Source organism: Cyrtonyx montezumae, unplaced genomic scaffold (assembly GCF_038088225.1).
Source record: "Cyrtonyx montezumae isolate F1298 unplaced genomic scaffold, pur_monq_1.0 scaffold_18, whole genome shotgun sequence".
NCBI lineage: Eukaryota > Metazoa > Chordata > Aves > Galliformes > Odontophoridae > Cyrtonyx > Cyrtonyx montezumae.
Window position 1 is genome coordinate 16,510,991 of NW_027071914.1, and position 16,207 is coordinate 16,527,197.

At 48.6% G+C, this 16,207-nt stretch overlaps 1 protein-coding gene across 1 annotated transcript; it reads left to right on the top strand.

The window, feature by feature from the left end:
- Positions 1–331: 331 nt before the first annotated feature.
- NDFIP1 (Nedd4 family interacting protein 1) lies at positions 332–14,513 on the top strand. Its single transcript, XM_065734913.1, has 9 exons — positions 332–476; positions 7,697–7,784; positions 8,929–9,059; positions 9,898–9,985; positions 10,194–10,318; positions 11,039–11,105; positions 11,717–11,822; positions 13,601–13,994; positions 14,095–14,513. Exons 1-7 carry the CDS (start codon positions 438–440, stop codon positions 11,818–11,820), a joined length of 642 nt encoding a protein of 213 aa, XP_065590985.1. The 5' UTR covers positions 332–437; the 3' UTR covers positions 11,821–11,822; positions 13,601–13,994; positions 14,095–14,513.
- The last annotated feature ends 1,694 nt before the right edge of the window (positions 14,514–16,207 follow it).

Genomic DNA, 16,207 nt, shown 5'->3' on the forward strand with positions numbered 1-16,207 from the left:
CCTGCGGAGCTCAGGTCAGCCGCAGGGGCTCGGCTTTGGGCGGCCCTGCGCGGAGCCACGGGGTCCACTCTCCGATCCTCACGGTCCCTTCCCACTCACGACGCTCCGCGATGCTGCGAGCAGGCGCAGGGCAGCAGCGGCCCGGTGCCGGCGGGCTACGAAGGCGGCCCCCATCTCCAGCGCGGGGGTCCCATGACTTTCCAGGCCGCATCCCACCCGGCGGGGCCCCGCGCTCCCTCCGCCCGCCCGTCCCGGGCCCTGCGGCTGCCGGCGGCGCGGGGCGGGGCGGGGCGGGAGGAGGGCGCGACCGCGCGTGACGGGCGGAGGGCGGGAGCGGATCCGCAGCGAAGAGGCCCCGACTGCGCGGCCTCCGCCTCCAGCAGCGCCCGTCGGGACGCGGCCGGGCAGCGCCGAGCCCGCCCGCTCTGCTCAGCGCCATGGCGGCCGCCGAGCCCAGCAGCGGCCGCTACCAGCAGGTGAGGGCCGCGGGGGCTCCTTAGGCCGCGCGGGAGCGGCTGCGCAACGGCGCTCTGGGAGGGGGGGTGGGGGGGTCCGCACGGAGGCCGCGGGGCCGGGCCGGGCCGGGCAGGGCCGGGCCATGGAGGCTGCGGGGCGCGGCGGGTCGGATCGAGGCGAGGCGCGGGCACGGCCGGGCTGCTGGCGGAGCCCCGCCCCTCCCCGGTGACCTTGTGCCGGGATGCTGTCCTTGTGCCGGGATGCTGTCCTTGTGCCGGGATGCTGTCCTTGTGCCCTGGGTCGGCGGACTCCGCGCGGATTTTTCCCGGCAGAGAAACTCGTTTTGCGTTGTCGCGAAACGAGCGTTAATTTGGTTTGGTCTGCTCGGTGCGGGGCGCTCTGGATCGGGTTGAGATCCCCCCTGGGCCGGGTTGTGTGTGTGTGTGTGTGCTCTGAGCTCCCGGCTGCGCTCGCTCTTCCTCCCCTGCTCCCGAAGGACGGGAATCCATCGCAGTCCCCGGGAAGCTGCGGGCCGTGCGAGCCCAGCGGAGACCTGAGTGCTTTTACAGGAGGGGAGAGAAATCCCCCCGAGCTGCGGACCGCTGTCTGCTGCCCGTGCTGCTGGGAGAGCCCGCTGGGCTGCGGCTTTGGTGCGGTGGCAGTTCGGTGGCTGTGAGCTCTCCTCGGAATGCCGGGTGCAGCTTAGGACAGAGCGCTGGGCTCCTCCTTGCAGCTGGACGTTTGACACGCTGGATTTGTAAAAGTTAACTAAAACTTGACGTTTATTTTCTTTTTTTCCTGTGGAACACAAATGTATTCATGCGTGAAGACAGATCTCTTTCTTTGCTGCTGTGCTCAGCCACGTTGGGTACAGATAACCAGGCCTCTTTGCTAATGGCTTACGGGTCAGCCCTGACAGCCCTCCTTATAAGTGTGTTTTGTGTCCTGTCGTCTTGAGCTCACGAAGATATGTGACAGCACACACTGAAGGATGCTCCTGCCTTGTTCTCGGTGACACTCCAGACCCAACTGATAAGAACACTGCTGATTCCCTTAAAGAGAAACATGGAAAGCTGTCATTTCACCAGGTCTTGCTCACACATGGGGCACACATGGAACAGGCGCTGTTATTACTGTAGAGCACAACTGTGCGTGGTACAGCAGAGATTAGGAAGGCAGTCTGTGCCTCAGAGGATTTATTCTGCTACAGACAAGGGCTCGGGGAGCGGCGGCTGTAATTGAGTGCAGAATGAGAAACATACAGATGGAATTACTTTGTCGGGCTGCTTGAAAGTTGCTTTCTTTCCCCCCATGCCCTCTGTCAGAACTCTGATATTCATGTTGTTGTGAAGCACGTTATTGGTTCCTCATGCTTGTGTTACCTTGGAAAAGCCCTGCGTGCTGTGAAACCAGAGATGCAGAGCTGATGTTTAGATGGAGGGGAGATGAGAAGGTGGGGGAACCTCTCCAACGTGAACGTGTCAGGGTTATTGGATATTGAATCTCACTGAGTACAAATGTCCAGCTGAGAAATGTCATTTGTGCCAGTGGAGTATTTGTGAAGGATTGACAGCCTGAAGGCTGGAGCTGAATGTGGGATCTCAGAGTATAGGCAGTGTGTGGAAGGGACTGTTAAGCTCGTTTAATCTTCTAAGCTACTGGACTACGAAGCAGTGAAGGAGAACTGAAAATTACAAATCGTGGGAACTTTGATTTTTGGGAGGGGGTGGTGTGTTAGTGGTGGTTGACCCGTACTTGGGCTGCTCCTCTGCAGCTGAATGTGCTGCCCTGTCTGCTTGGCAGTTCAACACAGTCCCTGTGGAGGTTTTGTGCATGGACCTGTGTGTGTGGGAGCAGTGAGAGAGGTGGGGTCCCCTGAATGTGTGTGTTTTCAGGAGACAGAAAAAGGAACTCTGAGCACCGAGAACAGAAATAAATGAGCAGCTGAGTTCAAAACCCGCGTGTTTCTTCCTTGTAGGCCTGTGTGGGTGCATTGCTGTGCATCCCCCAGCAGCCTGTTCTGCCACCTGTCTGTTCCTCGGGTATGTGTGATGTTAAAGGGGTGCTTATGACACGTGATTTATTTTCTGAAGCCAGTTCTCTGTAACGTTCAGCCCTCGTGCTTTATTCAGGCATTAGGTAATCTAACAAAAAATAGCCTGCGATTTTGCTTCTGAATGCTGTGGAGGTCTGGCCAAACACATTGAGGAAATGCAGACAAAGCTATGGCAAAACCCAGGGAAGGATGTGTGCCCTGCTGTATTGGGGAGGGGTGTGGAGCTGGGCAGCAGCACGACAGCTGGTTCTGTCCCTCGGTGCAGGCTGTGAGAGGTGGGATGGAGGTGCTGGGGAGCCGGGCAGGCTGCAGCACGCAGTGTCTGCCATAGCAGCACCATATCCCACAAGGACTGGGGCTGGTGCTGTTGTAGCTTGGGCATGCCTTTGGGAGGGCTGTGCTGGGATGTTGCTGGGTTTAGGTGGCTTGAAGCCTCTAGAGTGTATCCCACGCACTGTGAGTTCAGTGGCAAAGCTGTGTTTTGTGCTTAGAAGTGGAAGTAGCCTCTGTTCTGGAAAAGATACCTCTGCTTTTAATAGGTTTATTTACACTGTGTTAACTGCTTTTTACTGGAGGCATTTGAAGATATATGTGATGTATATGAGTAATGTAAACCCACCTAGAAAATGGTGGGTGTGTTAAATAATACATATTCCTTTTTAAGTGGTGTTTCTTCCAGTTCCACTTGTTGAAGGCTTACATGGGTCATGAACCGTTTTGTAATGGAAGGTGTCTATGGGAAATGTAAAGAAGAAAGGATTTTCCATTTGTTTGGTTTTCTTTGGTGAAACTCCAGAAGAAATGTGCTGCCTAAGATAGGAGTGTGCGTTTGGAATCCGTGGGGGGCTGCAGTGCTTGTGTTCTGCCTGGGGAGGCTGAGGTGAAATAGGGAAGGAGACCTCAGTTGCCTCTTTGTGCTTACATTGAGCTTGTATTTAGTTTTTCAGTCGCAGTGGGTGTGCAGAATGTCCCGTATCTTGTAACAGTAGCAGATAGAATTAGTGATATCAGTGGCTATTCATTTCCTTGGTGAGCTGCTGGTTGCTTGCAGATGTGCAGCCTGAAGATACCTGCAATTGATAAGAACGGTAAGGAAACAAAAGAAAAACGAGCAGGTTGTTTTCATCTTCTTTGTGCATTCAGATGAGTAGAACTGAGGTGCCCTTTGACGTAGGAACAGAAAGGGCTGATAGATATAAGCCACAGTGCTTTCTTGCACCTCTGTGTTCCTCTGCACCTGGTGAGAGCCAGGATTTGGGGTGCAGCCGTGCAGTGCAGCTCTCATCCCAGCTGGCTCTTGGTAGGTGCACGCTGCTTTGTTCTGCAGCAGCAGCTTCTGCAGGCAGCCGTACCTCTCAGGTGGGTGTGGGAAGTTTGGTGATTCTGTGTGAAAATGTAATTGTAGAATTAAAATAAATTCGTTCCCTAAAGGTGAAAGGGCTTGGGAAAGACCGCTGCAGTGACAGTCCAGTATCATGCAAAGCTCGTGCAGTGACAGAATGCAGCTTTGCAGGCAGATGTCTGTTTCAAATGTTAGCTCGGGTGTCAGGACTGTGTTGGAGTCTTGGGCTGAATTCCTTCTATGATGTGCTAGTGCCTAGAAGAAACGTTAATGTGCTCCTAAATATTGCAGCAAGGCTTTGTGCTTTGTTAGGTGTGTGAATGTGCTTCCAGCTCCCTGAGATGGAAACCCTCTTCTTGTGCACCAACACACGATGTAAGGATGGTCCCAGCAGGGGTGTGCTCTGGCTGATGTGCTTGTTGGTGGCCTGGGCAAAGCAGCACAGTGCCCTGGGTGAGCAGAGGTGGGGGAGTGCGAGTGTGCTTCGCAGCTTCTCTGGTGAGTGGGTGAGGAGCAGCACTGTGTGGCTGCAGAGATGGGGTTTTGGAGGGCAGCAGCTGTGCTGAGCAGTGTTCAATCCATGCAGCTTGGCACAGGGCATGGCTGCACAGCCCAAATATGCAGTGTAAGGGAAGGGCCTTCTGTCCTCGTGGTAAGGTGTGAGGAGGAGCTCCGTGCTGCCCCTGCAGCTCCGTGAACTGCGAGAGCTGAGGGGAGAGAACAGTTAGCTGCTCATCAGGGAGGAGGCTGCCAAGGGTTGATGTGTGTGGGCTGACTTGGATAATAGCTTATCGTTGCTCCTGCTGATTACTACGCTGATATCAAGTGGAGGAATCTACAACGGGATTGGGCAGAAGTCAGGATTTCAAATCAGCATCAGGGGAGGTGTAGCTCAGTAAGAAGAAGCATCTTTGGACTGGGCAGAAGCTTTCATTTGCATCCTGAAGGCTGAAGATACAAAAGCAGAAAAGTCAGGGGTGTTGCAATGGGATGAGAAGGCTGACTTGCTGAATCCCTAATTTAGTAATGACATAGGTTTGGGGTTCTTTTTTTGTGTCTTAGATTGGAAGGGCCCTTAAAGATGATCTAGTTAGCATTTAACATTGCTTGTATTGGTTTGCAAAGGTTATTCCACTGTTCTGGTGCTGAGTGCACCAAGTTGGGAGGAGGGAACAAACGGATGTGACTATTGAAAATAATGGCACGGAAACATTTAAAAACGTTGTATAGGTTGAGAAGCCGAGTGCCTCTGTGCTGTGTGCTCCTGCACGTGGTGTGCCTGCCCTGGCACAGTGGCACAGCAGCAGTGCTCTGCTGGGAGCTGCACTGCCAATGGCTGCTGTTGGTCGGGAAGTAAATGTCTCTGTCCCATCAGACAACTTCCTGGCATTGAGTCATCAGAGGAAAAATTAATCTCAGCCGAGCTCTTGTTTGAGTAAGTGCATACGTTGCTGTAAATACTGCCTGCTTTTAATGCGGCAGATAGGAGATTGGTGCTTTAAAAGCAGCTCTCCGAGAATCAAAGAAAGCCTACCCGGCAGCCTCAGCAAAACAGGCTGTGGTCAGACCCAGCTTTAGTCAGATCCTCTGGGATCTGAAGACTTCAGACAGCAGTGCAGAGGAGGTTCCCTGCAGCACCCTGTGCTGTGCCTGCCTCGGCCTGGGTGGAAAATGCAAGGGAGCTGTGTTGTGCCACGTGAGACCTGATGATTCATTCTTCCTGTCACATGAACCCTCACTGTTTGGCTAATAAGCACTTAGTTGAATTTTAGATGCCTGGAATCACTAAAAAGGCTGGAAGGCATTTGTGTACCTTGTCCATTAAAAGAGAAATCTGTTTCCTATAACTGCATACCTTACAGAGCCTCTAGCTCAATTTTACAAAGTAGCTACATATTTTATGTCGTTACTTGAATTGTAGTGCTTTGGAGTCAGCAGTAAATTCAGCTTGCCTTCTTCCACGTGACATAATTCTTAGAATATACATTGCTTTTTATTAATCGAAAAGAATGTGGTGAGAATTATAAGAACAAATGCTGTACAGATGTCTGTGTCTGCTTTGTTTCAGCTCCTGCAGAAGTGTCCCATGTGTGCTTTGCTGCTGGCTGTGCCGGTAGGCAGGGTCAGCAGCATTAGGGCTTTCATCCCTGCGGGGCAGCTCCAGCGTCACAGCCATTCCTCCTTTAAGCAACCAGGACCTGTGTAGGCAGGAGAGCAACGTGCTTGGAGGTATTGGATTTTCATGGATAAACTGAAAATGGGCATAGTGGAACAGTTTCTGAAAATTCATAGATTACAGAGCTGAGAGAGACTGAACCAACTGGTGTGACCCCTGGGACTCAGCCCTGCCCTGCTCCCCTGGGTGGGCAGGGACAGGAGGGAGCGTGCAGCCTGGGTAGCGAGGGGATCCCAGCCCTGGTGGCAGTGCTACTGGCATTTCCCCCTGGCTGAGCCCTGGAGCTGCCTTTCCTGTCTCTGGCTCACCCGAGCCATTTAACTGTTACTGGGCTGAACTCCTTCCACAGCAGCCGTGTTCAAAACCTTCCTGACTTGTTTGGCCTAGGGAGCGGTGACACAGCAGTCAGTGGGGAGGTGGCCCTTGGACCCTTGGTTAACTGTTGCATGTGCAGGTGAGTGTGTGACAGCCAAGGCGTGCAGCTGTCCACTTGGTGGCTGGGAAAGCAGTGGATGTTCTTCAGCTCGTTGGACTGGAATGTCACAGTTGTTGGGATGGAGGCATCCAATGAATTGCACCTAACTAAAAAGGTTTGGGCTTTGACTGTTCCCTGAGGATGTGGGTGTAGTCTGAGCCTTGATATTAGCTATCTGATGGGAAAAATAGAAGGTGCAAAGCCTTCCCTTACACACGTGAGCTGTTTTTTTGTTTTCCTGGTGAGCTGTACAAGCAAAACGGAACTGCCAACTCTCTGAGCATTAAATGCTTGGCAAGGACTGGAGTGCCAACTTCAGAAGATGCCAGAAGTGTCTCTCCAAAGAGAAGAAAGCAAATGGCTTTGAGTGCATTAGCACCAGTGAGAGGGAGGGATGGATGAAGATGCTCCAGGAGGAGCTGCAGGAGTGCTGTTGCTTAGCACTGGTTACAGAGGAGCGTGGCATCCCCCCGTGAAGGCTCAGTCCCAACATGCTTTTGTGAAATGAATTGTCTTTCTGCTTGGAAAGTTAATTTCTTTGCTGATGAGATGATGAGAAGTGGAACAAGAAAATAAATTAGGTAGCAGCTGTTCTGGTGTGTTCTGCTTTGAACCTGCCTGGTTCTCCTTTGTCAGCTTCTCTGATCAAAGCTGGAGGTGGGGTACCTGCTTCATGGGGGGATGCTGTACCACTGATGAGCTGCAGGGGTGTCCATCCCGAGCTGTGGGAGGCACGCTGCACAGAACACACTATCTTCTCTTAAGTCATACGGTGTGAGGAGGTGAGGGGGAATGGCAAGAATCGAATTTACATGTCACGGGTCTGCTGCAAAACCAGAGGCAGCAGTGCAATCTTTTGTTGAGATCTCCTGCTGTTTCCTCAGCTAAAAAAGATGCAATTGCAGCTCTTAAACAGTGTGAGCTGAGGATCCTTGGGAAGTGCCAGGGAAATGGAGAGGTACTGCTGAGGTGTGTGTTGCACTAGGTTGAAGTCCAGGTGTGTGACGGTATGAAATCATTTTAATGTGCTTTTAAATCATGTGGGAGCACTTCGGAACAAAGCCAGCAACTGCTCGAATGTGCCACAGAGCTGCCTTCTTCCAGAAGAGACTGCCACGTGTGGGTAAAACTATGGGGCAGTCCCACAGATCGTGGGGCACCTGGTTAACCTCTCTTGTGTTGTCTGTTCAGCTGCAGAACGAAGAGGAGCCAGGTGAGGCTGCTCCAGTGGTCAGTGATGCCCCTCCACCCTACAGCAGCATTTCTGCAGAGAATACAGGTAGGTGCAGCAGAAAGGGGAGAGCTGGGTTTGCTCTGCTGTTCTTCCTTACCTCCTTAATTATTCTCCGTACTGACAGATGGCATTGCGTTATCCTCACCAAGGCGACAAAAGATGAGAATTGATCCAGAGATGCTATTGTTTCTTGTGGTTTAGAAGGTGCATTTTGGCTGCGTTCTTCTGATGTCATCCTATAAAGTGCTGTTCGGTTACATTGCAGTGTTCTGAGTAGATTGAAGGCAGTTAAAATCGAAGTGCTGTGAGGCCTTGTGGTTCCCTCTCATTATTTGGCATTTGAATGATACCGTACTCCTTCCAAAAAGGACTTGTTGCTTAAAAGGGATTAAAGAATTCATGATTTCTGCAGTTTTCAGTAACTAAGAACTTGGTCATGAGCTCATCCTCCTTCTGAATCATCATACTGTCGTGTAACTCACTAATAGCTTTGAGCAAAACAGGGTGGTTGGTTTTTTATTTAATGATTGGTGCTTTGGCTTAGGTAAACCTTTTCATTTTTCCCCCTCCAGAACTTCCATAGTCAGCTTTAAAGAAGATGTGTGAGTCAAATGCGAGTCAGTATCTCACACAGCCAGCCAGCTTTGGCTACAAGTTGGAGTTTGTGTCTCTAAAGCTGACTGCTAAGTATCCTGCCTCAGCATGCTCATTGTGAGGATGCCCTATTAGTTCTGATTCCCTGGTGTTCCTAAGAGATGGGAGCTCAGAAATGTGGTTTGATTTTTGTCCCAGTCCATTGCCTGCATCAGGAAGCTGTGAGGAGTCTTTCTCTGGGAAAGCTGCTGGTCAGCAGACTGAGGCTCACAGTGATTCTTCTTTTGTCTCTCTCAGACTGCTTGGGTTTCATAAAAGAGACTGCTTCTGTTTTATTGAAGGAGAGATGTGTGTGTCATTGCTTTAAGAATAAGCAGAGCCAGGCTTGTTGAAGTGGTGCTCTGCGTATTACTTCGTATGATAAGCTGTTCTTTTGTTTTTCACTTTTTATTCTGGGATGGCAGGGGGCTAAAAGGGTGGGGAGGAGACAGGAGCTGAGCATTTCAGGAGGCCTGGAAGGATCCTGTTTCTTGTTCTCGATGTGGAGTTCCTGAGGAGCAGACAGGTTACCTGCTATATAACTTCTGCTTTGCAGCTTATTTTGACTACAAGGATGAGTCAGGATTTCCAAAGCCTCCATCTTACAACGTGGCCACAACACTGCCTAGCTACGACGAGGCAGAGAGAACCAAGGCTGAAGCCACAATTCCCTTGGTTCCTGGAAGAGTGAGTACACTTGGCTGCCAGAATGTCCTTCACATCTCCTGTGCAGGGTTTCTCTTTTAAGTCCTGCTCATCAAGTGTCCTGCCTTTTGTTTTTCAGCCTTTAGGGCAGTGGTATTATACGCTCCCAAGAGTTCTGAGGTGTGAGGTTTTAAATGTTCCTCTGGGCAGCTATGAAGTAATGCTATCCAGATGAGTTTGGCAAGCTGACAGAGGCAGTGTACTGCATCTCTGTGTACTGTTTTTTGTTTTTTGTTTTTAAGAGATTTAGAATTAACTATTCAGCCATCTCATGTATCTACTCTCAATACTCCTGCTGCTTACTTGACTTTTTCCAGAGGACAGTGTAGCTGATTCAAGGATGAGAAAACCATTCCCTCTGTCGGAATACATTTGTTTTCATTTTAAATTCCTTTTGCCAACACAACCTCTCAGCCTGGTCCCCCACCCCTAATACCATTAAATGCCCATGGTTCCTTATACTTCTTTATGGAAGCCAAATTACTTGTTCAGATGAAAAGTGCCATTTTTCTGATGAGTAGGGGAATTATTTTAGTGAGAACAAGAATGTGCCCATCTTAAGATAAAGAAATAAAAAATGCTGCTAAGGATTTAATTGGGATTTTTCTCTGCTTGTAGTTTGTAGCCTTCTGAGATTTAGGGATGTTTCCCCATAAAGGAGCTTTCTTTGAGTGTAATTTTGTATCCCTGTATTGCACGCTGCTTCCTGAGGGCTGTGTGCTTTGCTGACCCTGTCCTGAAGCAGCAGGTGCAGGTGTGGGTTTGCTCTGTGGACTGGGCTGACTTAAAAGCACTTGTTATCTTTGCCTTGGGTTTGCAGGAGGAGGACTTTGTGACACGGGATGACTATGACGACAGCGACCAGCTGAGGATAGGAAACGATGGCATTTTCATGCTAACTTTCTTCAGTAAGTACATGGTGCAACCAACTTTTGTAACTCAGCAACCTGAAATAGCCAGAGTTATTTTCACACTTAGGTTTACAAGGCACCAAAAAAAAACCCCAAAAAACAACCAAAACCCAGTGTGTGCCAATTTTAAGGTTTTTATGCCTTTTTCTTTTCCCTTCTTGGAATATAAAGAGGACTTGATCTAGCTTTTTTCTTCCTTTCTTAGTGGCATTCCTCTTCAACTGGATTGGATTTTTCTTGTCTTTCTGTCTGACTACTTCAGCTGCAGGACGGTATGGGGCTATTTCTGGATTTGGTTTGTCTCTTATCAAGTGGATCCTTATTGTCAGGGTAAGCGCAGTGCAGAAAAACTGGTACTGTTTTTCTTTTCCTGGCTCATTTTTGTTTTACTTATACAAATGTTATTTGTGGCAAATTTAGCTTTTTTTTTATGCTGAATTGGATTTTGAGCTTCATGCTCACTGAGGACAGAGCTTCGTTGTCATTCTGCCCTGTTTATGTGTTCGTATGATGGGATTATTATTATAATAAGGGAGATTTAAAAAATTGCACACTCAAGGACATCTCTCAGGCAGCACCACTCTGTTGGATCAGAATGCATTTGTGTGCTGAGCAGTAACCATGGTTTGTTCTGCATAAAATAATTATCCAGACAAAGCAAGCCCTACAGTCAGTTTGGTGATGTCTCACTTGTATGATGTTCCTTAGGTGTTACTTTGAAAATGTAATGTTGTCTGTGAGGATGGGTGAGATTACTGTGAGCATAACCAATGAGAAGAGAGAAACGGGGATTTGGAAATGAGGATGTGTGAGGTTTGTTTTATTGCTGGAGGAGGGGGCAGTGGCACAGCCATGGCTGGAGCAGCTCGCTGGTGCCCTCTGGTGTGACACGCATGTGGCACAGGCAGCAGGTGACGAGAAGCATAGTTTTCTGCTTTATTTTCCTTAGTAGAGACTGGATATGCAGGCAGCTTGAAAATATATTTAAGTACAGACACTGTCATGTGCTCTAACTTGTGTTTTGTTGTTTTTTTTCTCTTTTTTTCCCAGTTCTCCACCTACTTTCCTGGTTACTTTGATGGTCAGTATTGGCTTTGGTGGGTGTTCCTTGTTCTAGGTAAGTGTTTTGTTCTGGAGGGAGGAAGGTGTGCACATTCAGAACTCTGTAAAGTGCAGTAAGGGCTTTTGTAAGCACAGCATGCTGGCTACTAAAATATGTATGTGTAGATGTAAAACTGAAATGTAACCCTCAAATGGCTCTTTCTGCGTGCATTCTGGGTGTTAGAGGTGCACATAAGCACTGTCTTTTTGTTGTAATTCTGGGTTAGTAATGTTCCATTTGTCAATCAGAAGGAAAAAAATAGAGAAAAAATGTTTGCATTTATGGTAACTGATGTTGTATCTGTTACATCTTAAATGGAAGAGTGAGTTCTGATCTTTCCTTATTTTTTTTTTCCTCCACTGGAAGTGACTAGATCTAATCTAAACACCAGTCCTAATTTTGAGTGAAAGGTTTTGTGTTGGGCTAAGGAAAGTTTTGATTTTGAGACTGCACAGTATTGGAAGATGAGGCATCACTGATACAAGAAAGTTCTTGTGTTCAGACAGCTGTTGTGCATCCCAGCACCTCAGGTGGCTCTGTACTATTAGCTGTGTCTTGCTCTGCTCCTTCTCTAATTGCAGAAGCAAAACCTTTATTAACTTCACAACTGTGTTTCTTCCATCTAGGTTTTCTGCTGTTTCTCAGAGGATTTATTAATTACGCAAAGGTCAGGAAGATGCCTGATACTTTTTCCACTCTCCCCAGGACCAGAGTTCTCTTTATTTACTAAAGGTAAACTTTCTGCTTTCGTGAATTTCTTGTTTCGTTTTTAACTTGATGCAGTGACTTTGCATCGGTTTTTTCAGAATGCAAGGCAGCAGAGAACAGTTATTTGTTGGTATCCCACACAGCTCCTGCTTCTACAGAGGGACAGCATCCATGCTGTCTTGGTGGGGAGCAGAGGAATATTTGACATTTCTTCCTGACTTTTTCTGTTGAAGAATCTTGAATTAATTAGCTTTGAATTGCATGAACACAATCTCTGTCCGCGTGCCGTGCACAGTTTGACGGGCATGTCTTTCTGAATGAATAACGTGCCCGAAACACATGGAGTGTTCTAAACATGAGCAAAGGTCACAAAATGTGGTTAGAAAACAGTGCCAGCCTGCCTTGTGTACCAAGAAGAACAACTTGTCTGAGTTTTGTCTGCTCTTGGTGTTTTCTGCCAAGTTCATGAAGAAATTCAATTCTTGCACATCACTTCTCTTTGAATATCACTCCTGCATACCTGAGCACACTGTCCTACCTGAGTGATTTCCAAAAGCCTGAATGCATGAAAGCCTTTTCTGCAAGGCTGAACGTTTTACTCCCTTCCTAATGGGGCTTTAAAGAAAGGTTTAAGTAGTTGAACCCTTATAGCATAATTTCCTGCTCAACAGCAGGTAATGGCCTTGCATTAACTGTCCCTCCCTGAGGGGAAGGAAATGCTGGAGTAGGTTGCTTCCCAGATGGTGGGTGCAACATGATGCTCCCTTTAGAAATACTGTAATACATTGCATTTCCCCAAGACAGGGTTGAAGCAGTTGCAGCTGGGACAGTGGTATAAAGAGGCCAAACAAACCCCAGCTTTAAACTGGGGTCATTACATTGTTCAGAATTTGAAACCAAGGCTTCATTTTCCAAGTGCACTTTCCTTTTATTAGAAGCTGTAAATTGCTTAAGACTGCTTAATTTCTGTTCTGCAGCAGGAACGTGCCACGTGGAGCAAGCATTGTGCAGTGCTTTACAGCTTTGTCTAGTGATGATAGTGTGTAAAAATAGTTGGTCAGCCGGTTTATTTGTGTTCCTGTTCTGCTTAACAAAGCTGCTGGTTTGCAGTGGACTTCTCTGCTGACCTCCAGCATTTGTAATATCCTCTGAAATTCCTGCTGAGTCACAGAAGGATCACTTCCCTTGGTCGTGTGCTCAGGCAGTGCCAGCATTTCAGCATCAGCTGTGTCAGCTGTAGTTTGTTCTCATGGAATATTTTTTATTTTACTTCTTCATTTACTACAGGAACCATGTGGCTTTTTGTTTCAGAGACCTCTCCTGTGTTTTTTTTTTTATTCTGTGTTTCTGTGATCAGGAATTTGAAATAAGGATTTTGGAGCCCTTTCTTAACTCCTTGCTTGGAAGGATGGAGGAGTGGTGTTTTTGTTTATTTATTTCTCTGTGGACACCTGAGAGCTCCCACAGAGCACTCTTCTGGATATATTGAGGTGAATGGGCCTCACCTTCTGAAAATTACAACTTGAACACTTTCACTGGAGATCTTTAACCCACACTTCTTATAAAGGAAACCACAGAAGATTGGGGTTTTCATTGTCTGGTGGTTCCCAAGTTTGGCTTTGTGCTGTAGGGCACGATGCACGGGGCATTGTGAGCCGTCATTCTCATTGTAGAGTCATGGTGCTGTGTACTGAGATCCCTTATAAGCCTCGATATCCTGCACTCTTTGTGAGCTACATCCTTCTGTTATCCAAAATAGCAATCTAACTACAGGTTCAATATTCAATGTCCTTCTCCAGCAGATGTTTTCTGGCAAATGTCTTCCTGCGCGAGTGAATTCTCCCTCAAGAAGTTACAGGACACCTGCAGGAAATGAATCAAGACTGAAACAGAAGAAAAAATAATCACCTGCTTTAAAAGAAATAAAGTACTGTTGAAAAAAAAAAAAAAAAAAGGAGAGGCATTTCTTTCTATTTGTTTCTAGGTGTAAAATTTTAATAACTAATTAATGCGGAATTCTGTAACCCTTACATCGTTAGTGGCTAATGTTTGCAAGAGCTATTGCAGTCGAGTCTGTGATGTGCTAATGAAGCCTTATCTAGCATCTGTAGTCATTTGGGTAGCATGGTGCCCCGTAGCCAGCAGGGGACAGGCTTGCTTTGTTTCGTTCTGCATCCGGGCGGGTCGGGGCTCTGCGTCGTGTGCAGTGTGGTGACGCTGAGTGCCCGGGGGGAGATCCCAAAGCTGATGGCAGCGCTGAGGGGGAGAGTCGGGCTCTGCAGCACGGGGTGGTGAGGGGTCATTGGGAGAGAGTGTTATTTTGAAGGTGGCACAAGTATTAATTTTTTTACTAGCCTATGGTATTCTCGGTGTCGTCCTCTTCTTTCCTACTACCTACTTTTGGACTAAATAGGAATTCTCACAGTACACGTTGGTAGTGTAAAGATGAAAGGTCACGTCGTGACTTTGTATAAAAATATCTTGCTAAATAAAGGCCTTTTTTTTTTTTCCTTTGGCTTGGGACTTTTGAGACGATTCTGAACATCCCTGTGATTCTTGCATTCATAATCTGTGTTGCAGAGACCCTGATGCATTATCCATGTAGATTTAATGTCCACTTTCGTGCTTTCTGCAGAGTGGGAATCCACTTCGGAGTTTTACTATGTTAAAACTGTAAATATAGCAGAACATTAATAAATGTCACTTCTGTAGCAATGTTTGCTGTAGATCAGTGTTTAATTTAGTTTCAGTGCTCGACTGCATCTGCTCCTTGGTTCCCATTGCAGGCTTTCTGCAGGAATGTGGTGGTGGCTGCACGGAGGCTGTGATGCAGGTGTGACTCCTGCCCCACTCCAGGATCCCTTTCCTCCTTTTTACATCCAGCTTTTCCATGCCCAGGACACTTCCCAGCGTCAGGCTCTGGCAGTTCAGGGGATGGGGGCTCCGTGGGCTGTGGCAGCAGTGGGTTTTTCTCAGTCTCACGTAAGCTGCTTGTTGTAGTTCTGTTTCAGGGCTCAGCTTTGCAGACACACTCGCACAGCCAGGCTGTGGGGTGGATGAAGATAGATGGGGGTTAATGGTGGCTTCCTTTCTAAACAAGTGCACGCAGAGGGAATTACTGAGTTCATCCTGCGGGACAAAATCCGGAGCGCTGAGCCACTCTGCATCGCATTTGCCCAAACTTGGTAGATCAGCCTTCTGTTTACTCTCTTGGCATATGGGCCTTATTTGGTCTTGTGCATTCGGAGAACTGGAATATTTGGCATTCCTGTTTCCCTTCATTTGGTGGCCTGGAGCTGCAGGCACCTCGAGCTCAGCTGTTCTGCACATACATTTGCAGCCGTGGGCAGGGAGGGGATGCCCTGTGGGAGGAGGTGGGTGGCGGGGTTTGAAAAGCATTCAGCACGGGCTGACATAGGGCTGCCTCGGCTCTGACAGCCCGGCTGCTGCGTGCTGTGACCCCACATCTTTGTCCCTCCTGCCCCGTGGCAGCCAAACGCACAGCCCCCTCAACTCAGAATCATTTGAGCCCCGTGTCCCGCGCTTAAAACGCTCTCTTGGTCTTGCCCTGACATTTCCATTGGGAAAATCGTGACATCTCTGCTCCTTTGCATGTCCAGGCTTGGGCTGCTGGGCTGGGCTGCCCCCCTCCCCTGCCCACTGCTGGCAGTGGTCCTGCACAGCTTGCTCTGCCTGCGGAGGAGTGCAGCGGTGCCGGAGCTGCCGGGCCTGGCCGTGGCTGTGGCCCTCTTCCATCAGCACGTGTTATGCAGAACAGCTTGGCAGCGTTACAGACTGCTCCGTTTGGCCCAAATTCCAGAATCATTTCTATGACTTTTTTCTTCTGCTGTCATTTGTGAGCGGCAGGGCTGCGTTTCGGAGCGGCTCCTGCGCGTCCTTCCTCACAAGAAAACGGCCGTGGTGTTTCAGCCACGCGAAGCTGATGACTGAATCATGGTTGGTGGCTTCTTCAGCAGCAATGAGTTGTGCTGGAGGGCACTGGGATGGGGAGGTGGGGGGGTCACCGTCCTGGGGGGCATTCAGAGCGGGGGGGATGTGGCCCTGGGGGATGTGGTCGGTGAATGCTGTGGGGCTCTTTTCCAGCCTTAATGGATGAAGTTTTTGGAGGATCTACTGCTGTTTTCGTTCTGTCACTTTTAAAACGTGGTGTAGGTTTAACTGGGAGGAAACACAAACAAATGTGTTGCAAAAAATACATACAGTAAAACCCCAACTGGTAGCAGTTGGATTAAGGAGAGCTTTTATAAACTCCTCGAGTGCAGAGTGTCTGCAGGGCCGTTGTGAGGCTGCTGCTGCCCATCGTGGAGCAGCTGCTCCTGCTGCAGCTGCAGGCCAAGGACCGGGGAGCTCTGGGCTGACTTTTTTGGGGAGGGGTTGAACTGAATTGC

Bases quoted from the DNA above. Each gene is read 5' to 3' on its own strand.
- NDFIP1 (XM_065734913.1), top strand. From the start codon at position 438: ATGGCGGCCGCCGAGCCCAGCAGCGGCCGCTACCAGCAG. The intron at 9,060-9,897 runs GTGAGTACACTT...TTGGGTTTGCAG, and splicing joins TTCCCTTGGTTCCTGGAAGA to GAGGAGGACTTTGTGACACG. The intron at 11,106-11,716 runs GTAAGTGTTTTG...TCTTCCATCTAG, and splicing joins GTGGGTGTTCCTTGTTCTAG to GTTTTCTGCTGTTTCTCAGA.